Source organism: Lampris incognitus, chromosome 12 (genome assembly GCF_029633865.1).
Source record: "Lampris incognitus isolate fLamInc1 chromosome 12, fLamInc1.hap2, whole genome shotgun sequence".
Taxonomy (NCBI): Eukaryota; Metazoa; Chordata; class Actinopteri; order Lampriformes; family Lampridae; genus Lampris; species Lampris incognitus.
Window position 1 is genome coordinate 17,497,514 of NC_079222.1, and position 26,462 is coordinate 17,523,975.

A 26,462-nucleotide genomic window follows, 5' to 3' on the forward strand; every position below is an offset into this window, starting at 1 on the left:
TTTGTAAAGCATGTTGAAAATTCATTGTGCCTGGCGGCGGGAAGCCAGACCAATCAGCGAACAAATGGGAGTGGTTCAGAAGATGACGCCAATCAGCAGCGCCATCATGACAGAGTGTGTGTGTGTGTGTGTGTGTGTGTGTGTGTGTGTGTGTGTGTGTGTGTGTGTGTGTGTGTGTGTGTGTGTGTGTGTGTGTAGTTGTCTTGGGACAGGTGAGATTGTACCCATCTCACATGACACAGTGAGTATTTGTACAATCATGACCCCATGTCTTGTTGTTATAACACATGGGGTCTTTTGCTCTGTCACCCTGCATCTGACTAACTTAGCTGGGGTGCAGAATGGGTTCGGCTAAACTGGTCCTTCAGGAGTTTGGCCCTCGGCTGCGTGTTGGGTTTGAACGTGATTGTTCCGCCAAAATCAGCACGGGTTCAGCTGAATTGCAAGGAAACTGCAACTAAACCAGAGGTACGATCAGATCCCCTTATTCCTCCTGACGAATGGTCAGTTCAGAGGAACACCACATACGGCTCTAGTTCATGCTGGCGTGGAGGCAGCTGTGACGCATTTGCAATTTCCTTGAGCGCAAAGGGAATTTTCCCCACCAGCGTCCATTTGGCAATTTCACGGCTCGAAAGGAGCCAGCGTGCACCAAGGTGGGTGGGTGGGTGGGGTGGGGGAATCTGAGGGTGTGTAAATGCATAACAAGCTTATGAACAAGCGTCCAAATCTGGTAGGCCCGAGTTTATTTTAGTGAGGGAGTGAAAATAATGAAACGGCAGGGCTTCGAGGAAAGTAACTCAGAACTCAGCTGTGAGGCAGCAGAACATTAAAATGGCTGACACGCCACCCAATTTAGTGTCTTACTTCCAAATTACAGTTGTAATCATCCATCCATCCATCCATTACCCAAGCCGCTTATCCCAATCGGGGTCATGGGATGCTGGAGCCTATCCCAGCAATTATTGGGCGGCAGGCAGAGAGACACCCTGGACAGGCCACCAGGCCATCACAGGGCCAACACGTCCACACTTTGGGACAATTTAGTATGGCCGGTTCACCTGACCTACATGTCTTTGGACTGTGGGAGGAAACCGGATCGCCCGGAGGAAACCCACACAGACACAGGGAGAACATGCAAACTCCACACAGAGGATGACCTGGATGACCCCCAAGGTTGGACTACCCTGGGGCTTGAACCCAGGACCTTCTTGCTGTGAGGCGACCTTGCTAACCACTGCGCCACCGTGCCGCCCCAGTTATAGTCAATATAATAGTAATGAAAACAAGAGATACCCAAACAGTTAAAGGTCATAATAAAGAATATTTTATTAAAATGTTACAATAGAGATATCAGCATAATCATTCCACATATCTGATGAAGAGTGCAATGAAGAGGCAGCCAACTAAGGACATGGCCGAAGCCGAAAGGACCACCACAATTACACTTCCAGCCAGGTTGACCAGTGCGCCAAGACCTGCTCCCACAATGATCTGAGCCAGCTGGACCATGCAGGTGAGCGCCGCACAGTCCATCCCGGTGCCCCGCAGCACTTTACTGCTTCCGCGCAACTTAAGGTTTTCCTGTAGGCACATGTGGATGGAGGAGAAGGGAGAAGAAACGTAGGAGGGGGAGCAGAGATGTGACGCAAACAAAAGGGTAAGAGGGAAGATCAGTCGGTGTGGGGGTGAGAAAACAAGAGAGGGAATGGGGGGAGATGGGGTTGGAGAGGGAGAAAAGGAAACAGAAATCAGTAGATGAAGGTGACTATGATCAACAGGACTGCTAACTACAGTTCCCTTTAAATCCACATTGCTGCCGCTTGTAAAGGAGTTTCCCCCACAAACCCATGTATCTGTGGAAAGACACCCTTCACTTCTCTAATTTTGCACTCGTATAACAATTTTCACCATGTCCGAGAGCGCTGTAATGATGTAAATACACCTCTGTGGAGCTGTTCACGTCCAGTGTGTAATATTGCCACTGGATTTTTCTAGCAACACAGCCTGGAGCAAAGGGACATTTTAAAGTGTGCTTACAAATGTGTCTCATCAAATGTGTTTGGATGCATACTTGGATACAGGTCTGTGGTTGCATCCATGATGTCAGTCTACCCCCCCTCCACTATATGTGTAGTTTCCCCCCCCTTCATTTGGTTTGTGTGCAATGTGAGTGTATGTATGTGTGTGAGTGTGTCACCTCCTCTTCACGCTGATACTCTGCTATTAGATTGAATGGGATGGTGTAGAGTGTGCTGGACATGACCCCAAACACACTACAAAGGATGAGACTGGCGATGAGGTTGGGAAAGAGGCCGATAAGGCTGGTGCCCATCCCAAACATGAAGTAACCCACAAAGTACAGTCCCTTCAGACCGATGTAGGGCAATAGGAGACGCTGCACATCTGGGGATACAGACGTTAAAAGGCATGAATTACTACACACACGCCAGGCGCGTTTCAGAAGTGGGGAGGGGGGCAACAATGATATATATGCGTGTGCAGGGGTGTACTGTATAGTGCTATAAGAGCGCAGCTCCGTATGCCTGTATTTGCGGTTTTAATACAATACAGCGCGTTATTGAAGACACGTGTCCGCCCCATCTTTTTACTTTGTTGCAGTTGGGTAATCACAATGTAGCGTTCTGTGCTGAGCTCGAGCGCTTAAGTGATACATTGTATTCAGTTTGGAAATCCCGCTCTTTCTGCTGCTTGCCCGCGGAGTAGCGGTATAATTCAGACATAAGACAGCTAGGGCATGTGGGGTTAGATACGAACATTTCTTGTTCAGTTAGCCTAAACCACGAGTTTACAAGACAGCAACACTGTAGTAGCAAGCAAGCAGTTGCTAAGTTAACGGCTCAAACAGACAAACAACGCAAACACACATCATTGTATTGGTTGCTATGTAGGCTACAGTGCATTTGATTTGTGTTGTAATGAACCCTTTGACTGGATTGAAAAGGGGATTATCCTTCCTGATTTATGTCCGCACGCTTTATTTGACCTAATTTCTTAGAGTGGACGGGAATGAGTGAAACGTGTTTTTACCGTAAGTGTTGCAATATAGGGGCATTAGCGGGTATACGTTCCTGACTTTAAAAAAATGTGGAAAGAGGGTAAAAGTGTGTGTGTGGGGGGGGGGCAATGGGCCCCTGGCCCCCCACCCCCGTTCCGGCGCCCCTGACACACACACACACACACACACACGTAAACGTTTGTACACACACACACACACACACACACACACACACACACACACACACACACACACACACACACACACACACAAATGCGCACGCTGACGTATACCTGCACACACACCTAAAAATATTCCTTACATATGTACAGTAAAGAAAGGTAAACAAAACTGCAGAAATAAAGAGATATTGAACTGGGTGTTCCAGCATTTTTATGTGATCGCCTTAAGCCGCATCTAATTTGAAGATTTATTTTGTTATGAACGTTTTTATTAGCATGTATAGTTTTTCATTAGTGCTGCAAGATCAATCTAATCACAATCGCAATCGCGATGGCAGCCTGTGCAATCATATAACCGCAAAAGGCTGCGATTAAAGTAAATAATACAATGTGCGTGCATGCAGTCTGCATATCTTCGCCCATAATTAAGAGAGGACCAATCAGTCTCTGTTTAGGCAGTGAGGCGCGTGCAGCCCAGGAAGAAGGTAAAAATGGACCCCGATGACAACGAGCAGGTTAACGCTGATGAACTGGTGGCAAAAAAAAAAAAACACGACCTCTGTTATATGGCGATATTTTGGATTCAAGCTCGGCGATATTGAGCAGAAAGAGGTGCTGTGTAAAACATGCAAAATGAAAGTCGCTGCATGTCAGCAACATGACACATTTGTATTATTTGTATATGTATAAATTTGTTTATTATATCGCAGTTGCAACTCGCAATATTGTCCACAGTAATTGCAATATGACTTTTTCACCAAATCGTGCAGCACTACTTTACTTTTCATCATTAGAGGACATTCATACAGTACAACCTGTGCTAAATTCAAAAAGTAATGTGATATTCAGAGCTCCCATATTAGGTATGTACGTTAGTGTAAAACAAATGCCATGCTTGACATCAAGTAAACCTTTTCACCATATTTTGAAATTCTACACCAAGATGACAACTTTCCTGCTCCTTGGATATGTTGTGAACAAACATCATCTCCCTGCGTCTTCCTGTCTTCCCAGACCGCGGCACCAACTTTTTTTCATAGGCTGCATTTTCAACCATTAACTGCAGCCAAGATCAAAATTCAGCCCCCCCCCCTCCTTTCTCCCCAATTATACCTGCCCAATCACCCCACTCTCCAAGCGCCCTTCTGCTGATCCGGGGAGGGCTGCAGACTACCACATGCCTCCTCTGATACATGTGGAGTCGCCAGCCGCTTCTTTTCACCTGACAGTGAGGAGTTTCGCCAGGCGGACGTAGCACGTGGGAGGATCACGCTATTTCCCCCAGTTCCCCATCCCCCCGAGCAGTTACCCCGACCGACCAGAGGAGGCGCTAGTGCATCGACCAGGACAAATACCCACATCCAGCTTCCCATCCGCAGACACGGCTAATTGCGTCTGTAGGGACGCCGGAGGTAACATGGGGATTCGAACCGGCGATCCCCGTGTCGGTAGATAACGGAATAGACCACCACACCACCCGGACGCTAGTCCCGCCATCTTATCTCTGCCCCCCCTCCTCCTCGGGTGCTGAATGGGAGAGCCATTGGGCAGATCCCAAAGTGTTTATAAATATGTTTCTTAACCTTTTTTTTCACACGTTCAGCCCGAGTTGTCCTCTATTACAGCCATTTTATTGAGCCACGTGGGTGTGTGATGATATCTGCGTGTATTTTATACTGATTAAACTTTCCATTTTTGGAAAGGCTCCATCATCATGTTGTGTCATTAATGTCACAGTTCAGATCTCTGCCATATTAACATGATCCAGTGATGTATTTGGTACAGTGTGGATAGTTTCTAGTGAGGTCGGGGAAGTCCAGAATATCTATCATTGCACTCTCCTTGTGTAAGCTGTATTTGCCCCTCGACAGATGCTTTATTTGAAAGCTTTTCCATAGATGGTCTTGTCATCAAAGACTAGTGCACGATTTGGTGAAACGTCATACTGCGATTATTGTGGACAATATCGCGATTTGCAACTGCGATATAATAAACACATTTATGCATATACAAGTACTACAAATCTGTCGTGTTGCTGCGACATGTAGTGACTTTCATTCTGCATGTTTCACACAGCACCTCTTTCTGCTCACTGTCGCTGAGCTGGAGTCCAAAATATCGCCATAAAGAGACCTTTTTTTTCCTGCCATCAGTTCATCAGCATTAACCTGCTCATTGTCATCGGTATCCATTTTTCCCCCAACTTTCCCCCTCTTTCCTCCCCAGTTGTATCAGGCCAATTACCCCGCTGTTTTTGAGCCGTCCCAGTCGCTTCTCCACCCCCTCTCTGCCGATCCGGGGGGGGGGGGGGCGCCCCACCGACCAGAGGAGGCGCTAGTGCAGCGACCAGGACACATTTTTCCGTATTCCTGGTCTGCACGCAGCACACAGGATAAGTCATGTGACCGTAGACTGCACGCGCTTCACTGCCTAAACAGAGACTGATTGGTCATCTCTTAATCATGGGCGTAGATACGCAGACTGCAGACAAACAGACGTTGACACGCGCACATTTTATTATCTAATTAAATCGCAACATCCGGCGGTTGTGTAATAGCACAGGCTGACATCGCGATTGCGATTAGATTGCGCGCAGCATTGTTTCCCCCCCCCCCCAAAAGGTGCATCATAAGGTAAGACCAGCTAATGTGTGTATCCCTGTTTCAGTCACTACCCCCCCCCACACACACCCCTTCTGTTCTGAAAAGTATTTTCAATGGAGTTATGTCTGCCAAGCGTGCCCGCCACGTTTGGAAAGGGTGATGAAAACTCTTTGAAAAATGAGCAAACGTTTTAATCCAAGGTGGAAGAAACGCTCTCATCTTTCCCCGGTGTATTTTTTTTACATCATATAGCACGTAAACAACTTCCAAGGACCAGCAACCACAGCATGCATAATCCATTTCTCACTTGAAGACAGATTGTTTGGAGTGTTTGGCAATGCACCAAGCCTCGCATCCTCACAGCAACAGCCCCCTTCTTCCTCACCTCATATTAAAGTTGATTGGGCACTGTCAGAAATACATTTTCTAAATCGAGTGGATTGATTCTCTGGTTCAATATGCCCTTGAGCCGCGTGGCCTTTGAATAAAACGGGGTTCAATTTGTAGTTGTGATTATTTACCTGTGCAGAGTTCATTCTTTTATCAAATGACTAGTTTAATGCAGCCTTCCGGTCCTTTTTTTATTTTTAATTTTTATTTGAAGCAAAGTTGGGAGCAGTTGGTTCAGGTCATAGAAATGTCAGCTGATATGTTTATGTTGGATGCATGTTATCTCTATTTTCTGATAAATCCTCAAAATGTCACCTTTAAACAGAGGTGTAAAAACCCGGTCCAGAAAGTAAAAACTCTAACTGTGTCTTTACTCCATCCATGTACTAAACCATCAGATTGCACTGACTAATTTCCCAAATCAGCTGGTTGAATACATGGATGGAGTAAAGACACGGTTAGGGTTTTTACTTTCAGGACCGGGTTTTTACACCTCTGCCTTTAAACAACACTTGCTGCATTAAAACCGGTGCTCTTTCTTTTTTTGCCCCCCCCCCTTTTCTCCTCAGTTATCCGGCCAATTGCCCCACTCTTCCGAGCAGTACCGGTCGTTGCTCCACCCCCTCTGATGATCCGGGGAAGATTGCAGACTACCACATGCCTCCTCCAATACATGTGGAGTCGCCAGTCGCTACGCCAGGGGGGCGTATCACGTGGGAGAATCACACTATTCCCTCCAGTCCCCGAACAGGCGTCCGACCGACCAGCAGAGGTGCGACCAGGACACATACCCACTTCCGGCTTCCCACCCGCAGACACGGCCAATTGTGTCTGTAGGGACGCCGGCCAAGCCGGGGATTCGAACCTGCGATCTCCGTGTTGGTAGGGAATGGCCTAGACCACTAGGCTACCTGGACCCAGTGCACTTTATGTAAGTATAGGGAATTTGCTCAGTCAAAAAAAAGGATCCATGTTCCGTCCGAGGTGGTGTAGCGGTCTAAGCATCGGCTTTGTGTCGATGCAGTTGCCCATTGGGGACCGGGGTTCGCGCCCCGGTCTCGTCAGATCCGACTATGGCCGGACTCGCGAAGCAGCAATAACTGGCAACGCTGTATTCGGGAGGGGGGCGGAGTCGGCTTGTGTTCGTCACGTGAATGCGTCTCTGTGTGTGTCGGGAAAAAGCAGTGGTTCGGCCTGGAGTCGCATTGTCACGGAAGTGGCGAGGCGTCTCCTTCGAGACTGCCGGCCGGAGAGCTGCAGTTGGCGAGCGCATGCAGTACGAGGGTGGGTGTTTGAACTAGAATAGGGATCGATTGGCCACTAATTTTCAGGTTAAGAAATAATGTGATAATGCCAAATGTGAATAGCGGTTTTCATTCTCTCACACCTACACAGGCATGCACACACATACACACACACGCACAGTGATACTTACAGGAGTAGAGAGCAGAAGACACCGCGTTAATGCACAGTCCCCAGCACCCCACCTCCACCCCTCTTTCATAGGTGGCGTAAGCTGTAGTGTTATGGTCACCATATGGGTTCCCCTTAAAGACAATCTATCAATAAAGAAGAGAAAAGGAGCTCAGATAATAACATGAACGACATATTTCGTTTATTTTTCTGTTGAACATAAAATACCTTTTACTCCCACCTGTGGACTCTATGAAGCTTAAATACTCTTAAATAAATCAAATCAAGGGGAAAAAAAGCATTTTGATCTGAAAACGTGTATATCATCAACAGAAAGAAACCAGGGCAGAACTTGTGATTAATGTTACACATGTTGGCTTTAGCAGCAGTGCATGTGCCTGTTTACATACATGTGCACTCAACACATGCATGCATTAAAAATGTATGCATGCATATCAATATATGCACAAATGCAGGCATTCATGCTTACGCTAAAAAAAGACAATAGATCCATAACCATGTGTCATTTTGTCTTCAGTTTCTCTTTGCTCCTTTCTGTTTCCCTCATTAACGTCATGAATCGTCACCTTGTGCAACTTAAGCATACTGTAGCATACACGGATAAGTAGACACGGTAGCCCTTGGCTAACGGTTCGGACCCTTTAGTCGACTGGTTAACATTGTCACCTGTGGTGCAGGAGACACGGGTTCACGTCCCGGCTGTGGCGATGGTTCCCCGGCTGCCCCCTTGAATTCGCTACAATTCATTGCAGATGTGCATAATCAACATGCATGCATAAACACACAGGTATACCTGTCCCATGAAGTCAGTAAAGAAGAGCATGTTGCAGAGGAAGGCTGTCCATCCGAGTAGGTGACTGATACAGAGACAGCGGTAGTGGCCTGGCATGCTGATCATAGCCTTCATCAGTGACCTGAAGGTCATCCGTTTCTGGATCTGCACACACACACATACACACGCGCGCAAAATCAAGTGTCACAGCTGAAGTTTTGGACTTTAATAATACGTATATACAGGATTGTTCAAAGAAGAATATGGATCCCATCCTGGCTGTGGAACAACGGACCAACTCTTTACCCTTGCGGAAGTGCTGAGGGGGACATGGGGGTTTGACCAGCCAGTCTACATGTGTTTTGTGGACTTGGAGAAGGCTTATGACTGTGTACCCCGGGGCACTATGTGTGGGGGTACTGCGGGAGTATGGGGTACCGGGGCAGTTGCTACAAGCCATCCGGTCCTTGTATAACCAAAGTGAGTCGCCATCCCTGTATTCATGGACTTGCACCCATGCCTGTCGCTAGGCATACTATAGAGAATGTATTTTAGTAAATTTGGCACAGTCGCTTATCTTTTCCTTTGGCGTAAGAAGATCAAGTGATGACAGTTTTGACGGATTTGGCAGAGACCTTAGTCAAAACAGATGTACTGCCGGTGCCATACTAGTAGGGGATGGTTTGAACAAGTTCTACAAATCATACCAACAGTGTACTTGTCACAGAGCTTCTTACTTTGCGCTTTTGTCCTTCTACTCATTTCTCTATGAAGTGCTACATGAAGTTTATATAGTAATGTGATAAAAAAACATGAATATTACTGGTTATAGTGTTAGTACATTTACATGTACATTTAGCAAAATGCTTATATCAGAAGCAACTTACAAGAGAGTCTGCAATTAGCAGTGCTAGAAGTTTCTGTTACCACTGGTGGTGTTACCAACGGGCATCATGGAGCGCTACATAATACTCATATTATAGCCAAGAGTGTATGTCATGCATATAGAGTAAGTACTTTAGATCAGCAAGAGCTGGAAAACAGGAAAGCTAAAATAAAAAAGACATTTATGTTGCGGCATATCAGTATAACAGATATATGCCATTGCCATAGGAGCATAACATATCAAGTGCAGGTAGAAGGAGTGCACAATAGTTAGCGCTAATAATAATGTTTTTAAGTAAGTGGGGGTACAACAGCAATAGCCAGCATTATTAATTAAGTTTCCTTTATCAATCCCCTTGGGGAAATTCAGTTACTGCTAATTAACCCATCCTAGCTGTGATCTGTGTAGCTAGGAGCAGTGGGCTGCTGCCATCATGCAGCGTCCGGGGACCAACTCCAGTTCTTTTCCCATTGCCTCGGTCAGGGGCACAGACAGGAGTATAAACCCTAACATGCAGACAAGGGGAGAAGATGCAAAGTCAACATAGAGGACGACCTGGGATGACCTCCAAGGTTGGACAACCCCGGGGTTCGAACCAAGGACCTTCTTGCTGTGAGGCGACAGTGCTAACCACTGGGCCACCGTGCAGCCAATACATCAGTCAACATCAATAGTAGTATTAGTTGACTGGCTGCAAAGTGCCACAGTTTACAAGTTTTGTTTAGAGACAATTTAAGGGTAGCACTAATGAGAGAAAAGTCTGGATCCAGAGCGTGTTGCTTTTGTAGCAGGCACAAATAGTTGCCCACCTGGGTTAGGAAGAGTGTGAGCAGGAATATAGGTGATAATATAGGTCCACTTGTTCAAGTCAGTATTTTAGTTTTGATGTCATGTATGTAATCAGCTGTATTTACATTTTCTTTAAACTTCAGAAAAAAAGTAAAACAATTGTAATGGCTAGAGTCACTGTGGCATTATCACTATGGGTTGTCCTTCAACACAAACTGTGTTGACTGATTTCTTGCTTGTGATGTTAGCTTCACTTTAATCAATTTCATCCTCAATGTGGATTTTGTACAAGCCTCCTACTGTGTACGGAGTAATACAAAGTAGGAGGTTTGCAAAAAACGCTGTACTACTTTATTTATCCCCGTGGGGGGAAATTCTTTCTCTGCATTTAACTCATCCTAGCTGTGTAGCTGGGAGCAGTGGGCAGCTGCCGTGCAGCACCCGTGGACCAGCTCCAGTTCGTCTTGCCATGCCTTGGTCAGGGGCACAGACAGGAGTATTAACCCTAACATGCATGTCTTTTTGATGGTGGGGGAAACTCGAGCACCTGGAGAAAACCCACCGCAGACACGGGAAGAACAAAGTTCACACAGAGGATGACCTGTGATGACCCCCAAGGTTGGAAAACCCTGGGGTTTGAACCCAGGACCTTCTTGCTAACTTTTGGGCCACTGTGCCCCCCAAATTTAAATCCTTGAATGTTCATTTCCTGAGCATCTCATAAAAAAAAAAAACTTTTCACATACCTCTTTGTTTGGCTGCTTAGCGCTGGAGGTTACCGAATTGGCCTCCCCCAAGGCTGAGAAGGATCTGGGCCTGATATCTGGGATCATAGTCTGGACTACAGGGTGGGTGGGTTCCTTAGACAGAGCCCCATACACATTGCTGTGAGATCCCAGTAGGAGCAGGGCACTGGGAGGAGCTGAGTCCGAGCTTGTTCTGACCCTCTCCAGGGGTTGTTCAGGAATACTGACAAGGTGTACGGTAAGGAAGATACTCCAGGTCAATGCAGAAAAGAAGTAGATGACCTGGTACTCAGAGCCCAGTAGCTGGCCAAGAAAAGAATGACCCCAGTCCATAGCTCCCACAAGGTAGCCACATGCTCCACCCAGGCCTGGAAAATACAAGGGCAAGGTCAGAACACTATTTTCTCTGTTTAACTCTTAGAGACACTTGGGCAAAGACAATCCAATGTGGAAAGTATATCTACTATAATAATAATAATAATGATAATAATTTTCTTTTTTGTTCTTTCAAGAACAAAGGAGCGCCTCAGTAAATGTAACTGAAAAACCGTTGCAATGTAAAGACCTTGAAATTGAGATTGAACGAATGTGGGGAATGAAAACCACAACAATACCAGTAGTGATAGGAGCCCTGGGACTTGTAAAAAAAGGGATGGAGAAATACACCCAACGGATCCCGGGTAACATCAGAATACAAGAACTGCAGAAGATCGCACTACTTGGAACATCTCATGTCCTAAGAAAGGCACTATCCATCAAATAGACTTCTACCTCATTCTAACCCTAGGCCCAAGGAATGGGCCCCGTTATTATGTTGGATTATGGCATGACATTTAAGGAAATTTGTAATAATAATAACAACAACAACAACAGCAACAATAATAATAATAATAATAATATGTAAAGATAGGTTAAAGATGGATGCACTTATTTAAAAGGCCATGTCTGGCCATATATTGATTCATCCAACTGATATGAACCTTTAAGCTGCTGCAGTTAGTAGGGATCTCTGTTGCAACACAAAATGCACTCTGTGCTGTGTTGAACATTACAGCACTCACGCCAATACACCTAACAAATAAAGCAGTGTTAACAGTGTTAACTTTTGAAACAAGCTAGCTCAGAATGGCAAAGAAAGAAGAGCAGGAGACTTTTACAGAGTTGGGTCATGGTACTGATTTACTAAGGAATAGTAAAAGCTTACATGTTTTATTTCCTTTGTCAGTTTTCAAAGAATTTGATTTGCTTAATTGATCTTAGGGCATGAAAGTGGTGGTATTGTAACAGTGTAACAACCATGGATGTATAGACTCGCTAGCCAATGGTTGTAACACTGTCACAATACACCCCTCCTCCGTAGTCGTTACACTGTTACAATATGAAAACATTAACAGGGGAAGAGACACATCAGATAAATCACTTTCCAGGATTATGAAACATGCACAAATTAAACCACCTTAAGGTAAATTTAAGATGTTTTTTTTAATAATCTAAAGGATTATCAAGTCTTCTTTTGATTTGCTTTTTATCTTTCAACTTTGGTCTTTTTCAGACCAGTTACATTTCTTATGGGGAATGTGCAAAAACATAAAACAGATGGGTGTTATAGTCTCAGGGTAACAGTGTGCATAAAGACAAGCAGCTTCAGTTTGTTTGGGTTACATTAAGGCATGTGAGGAAGGTTAAATGGTTATTAATAGGGCCTGAAGCAACAGCGTGAAGCCTGTCAAACTACCATTATTTTGCTTGAGTAACTGCCCGATGTAGTGTCACTTTCAAGTCTGTGAAATCAGCCTTGAAATTGGCGCTACGGTGCATCGCAAGTATAACCAACAACAACAACTTAGGTTTGTAAAGCGCCTTTCAAGGAACCATCCCTCCACTTCTTTCTTTCAGACTGCTACAAATGCTGCAACCACCCTATCCCCAATTTTCCCTTTCCCTTTCCAAGTTAAGAAAACGCCTGGTAAACCTTATCCAATTATGAAAACAAGGACAGACTTATTCTGTAGAAGTTAATGAAAGATGGATTTTCCATAGAGACTATGGCTATTTACACGGGCAGTATCGCACAAATTCTGCGGCCCTACTCTGCTTCTCTGTCACGAAACTCCACCATGTGCTCGTTCAGGGATCATTTGGAAATGTCAACATGTGCAAAAATTAGGTCAAGGGAAGCATACTGATTAAGAGGAAAGGATGAAAATTTGAAATTGGAAAGTTAATCTTGGGCAGCACGGTGGCACAGTGGTTAGCGCGGTCGCCTCACAGCAAGAAGGTCCTGCGTCCGAGCTCCTGGGTAGTCCAGCCTTGGTGGTCGTCCCGGGTCGTCCTCTGTGTGGAGTTTGCATGTTCTCCCCGTGTCTGTGTGGGTTTCCTCCGGGTGCTCCGGTTCCCTCCCACAGTCCAAAGACATGTGGGTCAGATGAATCATCCCTAAAATGTCCCTAGGTGTGAATATGTGTGTGTGTGTGTGTGGGGGGGGGGCTTTGATGGCCTTCCGACCTGTCCAGGGTGTCTCCCCGCCTGCTGCCAAATGACTGTTGGGATAGGCTCCAGCATCCCCGCGACCCTGAGAGCAGGATGAGTGGTGTGGATAATGGATGGATGGATGGATGGATGGATGGATGGATGGATGGATGGATGGATGGATGGATGGATGGATGGATGGATGGATGGATGGATGGATGGATGGATGGATGGATGGATGGATGGATGGACATGTGCAAAAATGAGGTCAAGAGAAGCATACTGATGAAGAGGAAAGAGGATGAAGGTTTGAAATTGGAAAGTTAATCTTGGGCGGCACAGCGGAGCGGTGGTTAGCGCGGTCGCCTCACAGCAAGACGGTCCTGGGTTCGAACTCCGGGGTTGTCCAACCTTGTGGGTCATTCCAGGTCGTCCTCTGTGTAGAGTTTCCTGTGTCTACGCGGGTTTCCTCCCACAGTCCAAAGACATGTAGGTCAGGTGAATCGGTCGTACTAAATTGTCCCTGAGTGTGTGTGTGTGTCGGCCCTGTGATGGCCTGGCGGCCTGTCCAGGGTATCTCCCTGCCTGCCGCCCATTGCCTGCTGGGATAGGCTCCAGCTTCCCGCAATCCCAGTTGGGGTAATGGATGAATGGATGGAAAATTAAACTTTGATTTGAATAGGCTATGAGGAGTTTAAAAACAACTATGAGCAAGACTGCAATAATAAAGATTCATTGTTCTCCTTTGAAAGTGTTGCACAAATTTGTTGTTTGGTTTTGTTGCAATGAGTTGTTTCAATCCCAGCAATGACGTAGGTGAGGAGCGTTTGTAGAAAGAGAACAGAAAACCAAAAGTTCCCCAAAGTGCACCACCCCTCACCCCACCCCAATTTAGCTGTGGAGCTGAGAATCAGAGAGGTGTACAGCATTTTGTAATGGTTTTCACGCTCCGTGAGGTTCAGGGGAAGTCATAACGGAAACTAACACATAAGATGTTGCAGTATTAGTACACAATCTTTTGTAGTAGTATTCACGTAAGTTTAAACAAACACCTTCAGCCACACAGAAATACAAAACAATGTATTTTGTTTAATCATGTCTAGTTACCTCCAACTTCACTCCACCCCCAAACCACATAAAACACACATGCACAAGTATTCCCAGAAAGCTTGCCCCCCCCCCCAAGGTCTGCAAACACAATCTCACATGGCAGCGCTAACACTGAAAAGAAGTCAAAAAGAGAGGTAGCACTGAAAACAAGTCATGTGCCTGGCCCTCGCCCTCTGTCTCCGTCTCTGTCTCCATCTCCGTCTCTGTCTCTGTCTCGCTCTCCCTTTCAGCCCATACTCATGACTACAGCACATGACCCGAGCTGGGAGGGATTACCGCCACGATAGTATGCTCACACACCACCCTGTACCTGCCTGTCAGCTGAGAAACCCACTGGGCTTACACTCCAGTCACAGTGAACCTCATCTCAGCCCACAGCAGTTCACTATTTTGGCACATTTCGGTTTAGCAGACAAAATATTAAATACCATTCAAAAGTGGTTAAGTTCACTGAAATTAACATATATGTGTGTGTGTGTGTGTGTGTGTGTGTGTGTGTGTGTGTGTGTGTGTGTGTGTGTGTGTGTGTGTGTGTGTGTGTGTGTGTGTGAGTGTGTGTGTGTGTGTGTGTGTGTGTATGTATATATATGTGTGTGTGTATGTATATGTGTGTGTGTATGTGTATGTATATGTGTATGTGTATGTATATATATATATATATGTGTGTGTATGCGTGTATGTATGTATGTATGTATGTATGTATGTATGTATGTATGTATGTATGTATGTATATATGTGTGTGTGTGTGTGAGTGTGTATGTATATGTGTATGTATGTGTGTGTGTGTGTGTGTGTGTGTGTGTGTATGTATGTATGTATGTATATATATATATATATATATATATATATATATATATATATATATATATATATATATATACACTACCGTTCAAAAGTTTGGGATCACATTGAAATGTCCATATTTTTGAAGGAAAAGCACTGTACTTTTCAATGAAGATAACTTTAAACTAGTCTTAACTTTAAAGAAATACACTCTATACATTGCTAATGTGGTAAATGACTATTCTAGCTGCAAATGTCTGGTTTTTGGTGCAATATCTACATAGGTGTATAGAGGCCCATTTCAAGCAACTATCACTCCAGTGTTCTAATGGTACAATGTGTTTGCTCATTGGCTCAGAAGGCTAATTGATGATTAGAAAACCCTTGTGCAATCATGTTCACACATCTGAAAACAGTTCAGCTCGTTACAGAAGCTACAAAACTGACCTTCCTTTGAGCAGATTGAGTTTCTGGAGCATCACATTTGTGGGGTCAATTAAACGCTCAAAATGGCCAGAAAAAGAGAACTTTCATCTGAAACTCGACAGTCTATTCTTGTTCTTAGAAATGAAGGCTATTCCATGCGAGAAATTGCTAAGAAATTGAAGATTTCCTACACCGGTGTGTACTACTCCCTTCAGAGGACAGCACAAACAGGCTCTAACCAGAGTAGAAAAAGAAGTGGGAGGCCGCGTTGCACAACTGAGCAAGAAGATAAGTACATTAGAGTCTCTAGTTTGAGAAACAGACGCCTCACAGGTCCCCAACTGGCATCTTCATTAAATAGTACCCGCAAAACACCAGTGTCAACATCTACAGTGAAGAGGCGGCTGCGGGATTCTGGGCTTCAGGGCAGAGTGGCAAAGAAAAAGCCATATCTGAGACTGACCAATAAAAGAAAAAGATTAAGATGGGCAAAAGAACACAGACATTGGACAGAGGAAGACTGGAAAAAAGTGTTGTGGACGGATGAATCCAAGTTTGAGGTGTTTGGATCACAAAGAAGAACGTTTGTGAGACGCAGAACAAATGAAAAGATGCTGGAAGAATGCCTGACGCCATCTGTTAAGCATGGTGGAGGTAATGTGATGGTCTGGGGTTGCTTTGGTGCTGGTAAGGTGGGAGATTTGTACAGGGTAAAAGGGATTCTGAATAAGGAAGGCTATCACTCCATTTTGCAACGCCATGCCATACCCAGTGGACAGCGCTTGATTGGAGCCAATTTCATCCTACAACAGGACAATGGCCCTAAACACACCTCCAAATTGTGCAAGAACTATTTAGAGCAGAAGCAGGCAGCTGGTATTCTATCGGTAATGGAGTGGCCAGCGCAGTCACCAGATCTGAACCCCATTGAGCTGTTGTGGGAGCAGCTTGACCGTATGGTATGCAAGAAGTGCCCATCCAACCAATCCAACTTGTGGGAGCTGCTTCTGGAAGCGTGGGGTGCAATTTCTCCAGATTACCTCAACAAATTAACAGCTAGAATGCCAAAGGTCTGCAATGCTGTAATTGCTGCAAATGGAGGATTCTTTGACGAAAGCAAAGTTTGATGTAAAAAAAATCTTATTTCAAATACAAATCATTATTTCTAACCTTGTCAGTGTCTTGACTCTATTTTCTATTCATTTCACAACATATGGTGGTGAATAAGTGTGACTTTTCATGGAAAACACAAAATTGTTTGGGTGATCCCAAACTTTTGAACGGTAGTGTATATATATATATATATATATATATATATATATATATATATATATATATATATATATATATGTGTGTGTGTGTGTGTGTGTGTGTGTGTGTATATATGTATATGTGTATGTGTATGTATATATATGTGTGTGTGTATGTATGAATATATATATGTATATATATATATATATATATATATATAGTATACTGTTATAACATTGTTATTGTCGTTGCTATATCATAACATATTTTTGCTGATGTTACAACATTTAAATATTATAATATTCCATTGCCTACTAACATGGGGGTCGCCTATTCGAGTCCCCGTGTTACCTCCGGCTTGGTCAGGCATCCCTACAGACACAACTGGCCGAGTCTGCAGGCGGGAATCCGGATGTAGGTATGTGTCCTGGTCGCTGCACTAGCGCCTCCTCTGGTCGGTCGGGGCCCCGGTTCGGAGAGGAGGGGGAGCTGGGAGGAATAGCGTGATCCTCCCACGCGCTACGTCCCCCTGGCGTCCCCCCGGTCGCTGTTTCACCCCCTCTGCCGATCCGGGGAGGGCTGCAGACTACCACATGCCTCCTCCGATACATGTTGAGTCGCCAGCCGCATCTTTTCACCTGACAGTGAGGAGTTTCGCCCGGGGGACGTAGCGCGTGAAAGGATCACGCTATTCCCCCCAGTTCCCCCTCCCCCCTGAACAGGCGCCCCGACCAACCAGAGGACGCGCTAGTGAAGCGACCAGGACAGATACCCACATCCAGCTTCCCACCCGCAGACACGGCCAATTGTATCTGTAGGGATGGCCGAGGTGACACACGGGGATTCGAACAGGCGATCCCTGTGTTGGAAGGCAACAAAGTAGACCGCTACGCTACCCATTCATTTGCATTAATTCGCCCTGTAATTTGCAGACAATAGAAATTGTGCTGAGGTGAACGCAGCATTATGCAGTCCAGCCACTGTTTCCGCTCAAATCGGCAAACATAGTGTTATGCAGCCAACGACAAGATGGCACACACGTGTCTACTGATATCTCACACTGCGCAGCAGATGAGTCCCATCTGGACACAACAAGACGCCTTTGAAAAAGAATGGAGGAGGAAAGCGTTTTGTGTCCGCTATGAGATTCTGGCGGGGAAAATTGCAGAAGCAGTGCACAGTATGTCTTAAACGAAATGGTGGCCTTCCTATGAGTGTAAAGTTGTCATAAAACAATATTTCACGGCTTACCACACATATCACCAATCAATTCTCGAACAAAGTCTTCTGTTAGTCTAGAACGGATTCAAAAAACCACATTGGACACACAATGGTTGCTTTGATTACTCATGAGGGTTGGGGCATACATAGGCTTGGGTGTTTGGAGGGGGGGGGTTGTGCACAAATGTTTGTGCACATCTTCATAGAATTACTTACCTGTGAGTAATGCATGGTAGTGTAGACCTCTTTCCTTGTCCTGATAGGAGCACACGTCAAACAGGTAGGCCTTGATTGGGCCATCGATGAAGTCTGCAGCAAAGTCAAACAGTACTACCCCGAACATCACCATCACAATAGCCCATATTGTCCTCGATTGCCTGTCACTGATAATTGCTGCAAAGGAGAAAAAAAAACAACACACACAAATATTACCACACTAAAATAATTTCAAGCATCACAAGCAGTAGAGGTGAACCGTTATTTATAGGACATGATGCATAAGCTCCCCATATTCATTTGTGGTTCATGTGGAAGAGCATTTTTTCCAGAACCTTCATGATATGGAGGATTTAGGACATACAAATTGATAAATGTCAGTTCTCCTATTAGAAAGCTTATGCTTTTAGTTAGTGTTCAGAATGTCCTAAAATGTTTAGTTCAGTATAGCAGAAATACATGCTGACAAAACAAACTATGGTTTGGCATTTTATTATACACATACAGTGCATCCGGAAAGTATTCACACCCCTTCACTTTCCCCACATTTTGTTATGTTACAGCCTTACTCCAAAATTGGTTAAATTCCTTTTTTTCTCACCAATCTACATACAATACCCCATAATGACAAAGCGAAAAAGGTTTTGTAGAAATTTTTGCAAATTTATTAAAAATAAAAAACTGAAATATTGCATGTACATAAGTATTCACACCCTTTACTCAATACTTGGTTGAGGCACCCTTGGCAGCGATTACAGCCTCAAGTCTTCTTGGGTATGAAGCTACAAGCTTGGCACACCTATATTTGGGGTATTTCTCCCATTCTTCTCTGCAGATCCTCTCGAGCTCTGTAAGGTTAGATGGGGAGCATCGCTGCACAGCTATTTTCAGGTCTTTCCAGAGATGTTCAATGGGGTTCAAGTCTGGGCTCTGGCTGGGTCACTCAAGGACATTCACAGACTTGTCCCGAAGCCACTCCTTCATTGTCTTGGCTGTGTGCTTAGGGTCGTTGTCGTGTTGAAAGGTAAACCTTCGCCCCAGTCTGAGGTCCTGAGCGCTCTGGAGCAGGTTTTCATCAAGGATCTCTCTGTATTTTGCTCCATTCATCTTTCCCTCGACCCTGACTAGTCTCCCAGTTCCTGCCGCTGAAAAGCATACCCACAGCATGATGCTGCCACCACCATGCTTCACTGTAAGGATGGTATTAGCAAGGTGATGAGAGGTGCCTGGTTTCCTCCAGACGTGACGTTTAGCATTCAGGCCAAAGAGTTCAATCTTGGTTTCATCAGACCAGAGAATCTTGTTTCTCATGGTCTGAGAGTCCTTTAGGTGCTTTCTAAGCAGGCTGTCATGTGCCTTTTACTGAGCAGAGGCTTCCGTCTGGCCACTCTACCAAAAAGGCCTGATTGGTGGAGTGCTGCAGAGATGGTTGTCCTTCTGGAAGGTTCTCCCATCTCCACAGAGGAATGCTGGAGCTCTGTCAGAGTGACCATCGGGTTCTTGGTCACCTCCCTGACCAAGGCTCTTCTCCCCCTATTGCTCAGTTTGGCTGGGCCGCCAGCTCTAGGAAGAGTCCTGGTGGATCCAAACGTCTTCCATTTACGAATGATGGAGACCACTGTGCTCTTCGGGACCTTCAAAGCTGTAGACATTTTTTTGTACCCTTCCCCAGATCTGGCCTCGATACAATCCTGTTTCGGAGGTCCACAGACAATTCCTTTGACTTCATGGCTTGGTTTCTGCTCTGACATGCACTGTCAACAGTGGGACCTTATAAAGACAGGTGTGTGCCTTTCCAAATCATGTCCAATCAATTGAATTTACTACGGGTGGACTCCAATCAAGATGTAGAAACATCTCAAGGATGATCAGTGGAAACAGGATGAACCTGAGCTCAATTTTGAGTGTCATAGCAAAGGATGTGAATACTTATGTACATGTAATATTTCAGTTTTTTATTTTTAATAAATTTGCAAAAATTTCACAAAACCTTTTTCACTTTGTCTTATGGGGTATTGTGTGTAGATTGATGAGAAGAAAAAAAGGAATTTAATCCATTTGGAATAAGGCTGTAACATAACAAAATGTGGGGAAAGTGAAGGGGTGTGAATACTTTCCGGATGCACTGTATATACACATATTATCCTTTGCTTACAACCTAATATGTATAAACAAAAATATACCCTTAATGGTATATAAAACAAACATAAAACAAACATGTCTTGGAGAAAAAAACATTTTTTCCCCCCTTTTTCTTCCCAGGTGTACCCAGCCAATTACACCACTCTAGCGACCTGTCCCGGGTGGCTGCTCCACCCACGTGCCCACACGCACACGCTGTCAAACACAATACTTCAGAATCAAATACAGCACAAGACTCCATTAATCTAGATAATCCTGTCTTTTATTTATTTTTCATCCCCCCCCCCCCCCCCCGCCATTTTTCTCCCAATGGTATCCGGCAGATTACCCCACTCTGAATCCAAATCTATTCCATTCCGTCCAGATCTGGTAGTTTGTAAGAGCCTCTTCAAATTTCCCTATCATGAGCAATTTGGAACAATATCTAAAGTAATATCTTGAAGTGCAAAACAAGATGATGCCGCAACACAATGGAGATGATCAGGAAAGTTAAATATGTTCTTCGTTTTTCGGCTTGTTCCCCGTTTCTCAGGGGTCGCCACAGCGGATTTTTATAGTTTCCATCGGTACCCCGTGAGGGCACAGCACCAATGGCGGTCGTTGTTAACCCGGGCCTTGACCAATCCGGTATGGTCTTGTCAATCCGCATAATGATTTGACAAAATTTTCCGTCGGATGCCCTCCCTGACACAACCACTAACCCTATGGACATGCATATAGTTATGCAGTGTAACTGTGATTAATGCAAAAATTTAATTTTTGGAGTCCATTTGGTGGGAATGCAGTGATTAAGCAGCGTGAAGCAAATTTGGTCTGTGCAGGACTGTGTGATCGTAAGAAATATGGGCACATTTTAGGAAGAGAAGTTTAAAAGAAGTACAGTGGATCAGTATACGTTTGATGTGGAAGAGCAAATTTGGATATTCCATTCTTTATGTGTGGTCTGGCATTCTCCACTGTGACATGCTCTCAAGAACTGTGCTTCCAGTCAGTCTAAACAAAACGAGGCCTGCTTCTTCTCACCAAGGAACCATCCTTTTTAACATGTTGAGAAAAATGTCATATGTACCTGAAAAGGTTTACGTCTATAGCACAAGATATATCAATGGCTGGTTAAGTTGATTCCCTTCTCAGTGCATTACGTCACAGGACTGCAGCCGAACATACTACAACCTCCGGGGAAAGGGAAACATAATCATCTTATCCTGAGCAAAGTAAGAGGGCATGAATACTTTGCAGTTCAAACTATCACAATAACAAAGTCCAGAGCACTTGTGAAAAGGACCCCTAACCAACAATCACAGCATTCATCAAAGGGAAAGCACATTTCAAAGGATCAGATCTCTGATTATGTTCTGCCCTAAATCCCAGATTTGAAATGCAATAAAGGGTCTACAGTTCCAAGGATTTGCAGAAAACGTGTGTCTAAAATGAATTAGTTTACTAAAATTTGCTGTTTTTAAAATCATAATCACACAATTTCTTACATCCCACCAGGTAGGTAATGGATCACCGTAAACAATTTCACACAAAAAATACTACAAAAGAAAAATAAAATAAAAAAGAGCCTCATAAAATACATGGTCATACATTTGAATAGTTACTGTTCATAATTGTAGAGCATCAATAAGAACGCACAGTGATGTACTATGCTAGCCTGAATATTGTAGGTTTTTAAAAATCCCCGTCTCAAGTATTATAACATTACTTGCCTTCGTGGTTCAACCAAATGGTGTGGTTGGGCAAGAGGTATTCCAATCCTGATCATAAGAACATACAAGAGCCAGCTAATAGCAAAGGAATTTGGTAAAGCACCTTGGAGGGCACCACGGCACTTGAGCCCAAATTTACCAAATGGTGAAAAATAATCCACAAGTCCTCTCTATCAAGGCTGTTTTCTGAAAATGAAGCTCCTCTCATGGTGATCTCTGCAGCCCTATGATATTTTGTTCTACTAGTGTACGATACCACAGTAATACTGGTTTCCAGCAATAACGGATTCCTGCTTTCTGATAAACATAAAATAAAAGTCATTTATTATTTAATGATGTCCATGCCAGTGTTAATCTGGACATACTTAAAAGCAGGTTGAAAACCTTACTTTTCAAAACAGTCTACAGCTAAGTTCTTGGTGTGTGTATGTGTGTGTGTGTGTGTGTGTGTGTGTGTGTGTGTGTGTGTGTGTGTGTGTGTGTATGAGTGTGTTTTGTATATTTCGCTGTTTTTATATATTCTGCTCCTATTGTTGTTACTTTTAATTAATCAGTTTTTATGGCGCTTTTATTTATGTTACAAACTCAGTTTTAAACTTGCTTTCCAATTTTTATTTTTTGGTTTCTGACCTGATCGCTGTTTTTTTTTTTGTTTTTTTTTTGTGAGGGGTGGGAGATTTTATTGTTTTATTGTGTGAATCACTTTGTGTTATTTTTTTTGTATGAAAAGTGCTATAAAAATAAAGTCTGATTGATTGATCGATACTTCAGATATGATGTGCCATGTGCTTGATAATACGTACAAGAAATGGAACACATAACTGCGATTAAAATTACATTTTTTTATTAATTTCTGTGCAAAACCAATAAAGAGATTTGAAAAAAAAGACAGATGGATGACTCCTGCACAAAAAGCTATGATGTGTAAATTGCAGCAGCTGGTATACCTTGTTCCCAAAGCCTTCTGTTGAGTTGATATAAGTTTGTTGCCCTTGTATGATATACAAAATAGAGATGGGCAATATCATGTATCGTCTGTGAGTGATATTGTCTTGATGCATGCCCCATAAGCCAGGTAAGAAAATCAAAGAAGGTTGAATCAGTTCATCTGGATACAACGTTTATTGACAGAAACGTTTCATGAACTGATTCAACCTTCTTTGATGTGAGTGATATTGTATGTGGATAACGTTTGGATATTGTTATATCATGATGAGCAATTTTGCTGTCTGAATTAATAACGAGAATCAATTTTCCTTAAAATGTATCACAAAAGAAAGTCTGTAAATAGAAAGGTATTCAAAAAAAGATCTCCTGTAAAACCAGGTGATACTAAAGATCACTGTGCTCAAACACCCAGTGGTTTATTGATTTATCCAGAACATTATTACAATTACAATTGGAGATTTACTCTCAAATCCTTTCCTGCAAAGATGTTTTGGATCTGTTTTTAACCACCTTACCATTTTTTTTCATTCTCACTAACACCAGTGACATAATTGCTTTTATTTATTTATTTATTTTGGATCCCCCCCCCCCCGTCCAATTACACCCGGCCAATTACCCAACTCTTCTGAGCCGTCCCGGTTGCTGCTCTACCCCCTCTGCCGATCCGGGCAGGGCTGCAGACTACCACATGCCTCCTCTGATACACGTGGAGTCGCCAGCCGCTTCTTTTCACCTGACTGTGAGGAGTTTTGCCAGGGGGACGTATAGCACGTGGGAGGATCACGCTATTCCCCCCAGTTCCGCCTCCCCCCTGAAAGGGCACCCCGACCGGCTAGAGGAGGCCCTATTGCAGCGACCAGGACACATACCCACATCCGGCTTCCAGTGTTGTAGTACTCGAGCCCAGGACTCGGACTCGAGTTCGACTTGAGACCTGATTTTCAGGACTCGTGACTTGACTTGGACCTGAGCACTGATGACTCGGACTTCGACTTGGACTCAAGCATTGACTGCATTCGGACTCGGAAGTTGGAAATGAGGACTCGGACTTGTTAATTGATAAAGACTGTTCTTTGTGTTTGTTAGTTTTTTTGTTTGGCTGTTGTGTGACACGGTAAATAAACTCCCTTTGAAATGGTGACAGCTGTGTCATTCTTGTTTCATGTAGACCGTTTTTATTTGTATGTCAGCTTTTGTACAGTGCCAGAGTGGAGCACTGGAGCCCATCTTGAAACTCGACTCAGACTCACCCTTGATGACTCGGACTCGGACTCGGATAACTGGTTCTTGACTCGGACTCGACTTGGACTCTTCTTTGGGGACTCGGACTCGAACACTGGGGACTCGAGACTCGATTCGGACTCGAGGTTTAGTGATTTGACTACAACACTGCCGGCTTTCCACCCGCAGACACGGCCAATTGTGTCTGTAGGGATGCCCGAGCAAGCCGGAGGTAACACGGGGATACGAACCGGTGATCTCCGTGTTGGTAGGCAACAGAATAGACCGCTACGCTACCCGGACGCCCCGACATAACGGATTTTACCTGAAAGCTTCACCAGAATCTAAAAAAAAGGCCGCTTGATTTGACATATTAGAGAACATAACCTGACATACAACAGCAAGGGCTTTGTAAACTGATAATTACTATTTAGAACTTGTCTTTCTGCCTCCGTACTTAAAAGAGAGGGAAAGTAGTCCAAGGAGTTGAAGTAGTCCATTCTATAACTATTGGTATAAAAGGGAAGATAACAGAGATCCAATTAAAGAATATATATATATATATATATATATATATATATATATGTTATCAAATAGATACGTGGTATGGGTTATGTAAACATTTTCCATTCAAATCTGAAAAGGAAAATATAAAACCAAAACATTTCACAAGAATTTGTACATTTGTAAGACGATATTTCTTCTTGTGGTGTTGTAAGAGTTACTCTTATGTTATGTCTATAGCCTTTGGATTTTCCTTGCTTGGTGCTGTTCACAGGGTCAGGTGAGAGCACCTTATCTGAGAACGCTTTAAACATTTTCCTGACAGTCTGTTGAGTTGAGAGTTGTTTAGTGTTATGTGCTAGGTACTCTTGTGTCACTTAAAGTATGGACACATATAAAGTGCATAGTACTGACCACTTAAAAGGCCTTCCTTCAAAATCAGTACCCATCCAGTCAGTGCATTGCAAGATAGGCATATTTTTTAGTTCAAATTATCACAAAAATGAAGTCCATAACACTTGGGGGAAAAAAAACAAACAGCCAAAACCAATACCCTTCCAGTCATTATAATGCAAAATATATTATTTTGTCTGTCTCTCTTTCTAAGGGAGAAGCCCTTCCTCATCTCTCTACAGACTCACCTGAGATGACAGCATCTCCATTGAGGAAGAGGGTAATTCCAAGCAGCATGAGGATGCCTAGGGTCAGGATGTAAGGCCTCCTTCGGCCCCATGGCGAGTGGCAATAGTCACTGGCTGAACCGATGATGGGCTGGAGCAGAAAACCCAAGATGGGGCTGATCAGCCACACCAGACTGTACATACTGCGGGGGAGACCGACGCTAAGGAGCACAGGTGTGACAAATGCTGCCTCCACTGCGTAGCAGAATTCCCTTCCAAACATGACCAAGCCATGGAGAATAAGCCGTCCCCGCGAACGCCTCGGCGGCTCCACTACCCCGAACACACTGGTCTCCCCACCGTCCATGTATTCCTCTTTGGAGCCCCCGTAGTCTGTTGAGCAGTGGTCCAAAGATGTTCCGAGATGTTTGCCAGGCTCCAGGAGCCTGCAGGGATTGGACGTTGTGGACTGGTCTTCTGATAAGACCGTCATTGTTGAAAGAGGGAGTTTGGGGTAGAGGAAAAGAAACAAAGAGAGAGAGAGAGAGAGAGAGAGAGAGAGAGAGAGAGAGAGAGAGAGAGAGAGAGAGAGAGAGAGAGAGAGAGAGAGAGAGAGAGAGAGAGAGAGAGACGGTAGAGCAGTTTCTTTCTCAGTTGGCCTGCTGATGGACAGATGGCTCAGTGCCCCCTCCACTCGCGCTAATCCTCCTCTCTACTGCATAGCTGAGCAATGAGTCCAAAACACACAGTAACACATCTCTGGATCTGTCTGTTTGGTCTGAAGAGAGTAGAGTCAGACAGCAGCGGAGAGAGAATGAGAGGGGCGGAGAGAAAGGGGTGTGTGTATTTAAGAGATTAACAAGCGCTCTTATCCACTCCCTTCTTCCTTTATTAAATTGTAAGTGCAGTTCCTGAAGTATGTAACACACTGTGTGTTTCTGCATATAAGCATTAACATATTTTCCTCTCTTCTCATGTGCTTCAAGAAAGGAAAACAATCAGTCGTGTGTAGGCCTGA

The 26,462-nt window shown here is 44.2% G+C and overlaps 1 protein-coding gene across 1 annotated transcript; it reads right to left on the reverse strand.

Moving 5' to 3' along the window:
* Positions 1–1,310: 1,310 nt before the first annotated feature.
* slc45a2 (solute carrier family 45 member 2) lies at positions 1,311–26,242 on the reverse strand. Its single transcript, XM_056290949.1, has 7 exons — positions 25,466–26,242; positions 18,298–18,474; positions 10,822–11,189; positions 8,422–8,565; positions 7,630–7,753; positions 2,201–2,406; positions 1,311–1,584 (listed from the first exon to the last, which is right to left on the reverse strand). The coding sequence occupies exons 1-7, from the start codon at positions 25,935–25,937 to the stop codon at positions 1,363–1,365; spliced, it is 1,713 nt and encodes a 570-aa protein (XP_056146924.1). The 5' UTR covers positions 25,938–26,242; the 3' UTR covers positions 1,311–1,362.
* Between the last annotated feature and the right edge of the window lie 220 nt (positions 26,243–26,462).

Coding starts and splice junctions, on each gene's coding strand:
- slc45a2 (XM_056290949.1), bottom strand. CDS start 25,937: ATGACGGTCTTATCAGAAGACCAGTCCACAACGTCCAATCCCTGCAGG. Junction 8,566..10,821: donor CTAAGCAGCCAAACAAAGAG/GTATGTGAAAAG, acceptor GTGTGTGTGCAG/ATCCAGAAACGGATGACCTT. Junction 1,585..2,200: donor AGTATCAGCGTGAAGAGGAG/GTGACACACTCA, acceptor ATGTGCCTACAG/GAAAACCTTAAGTTGCGCGG.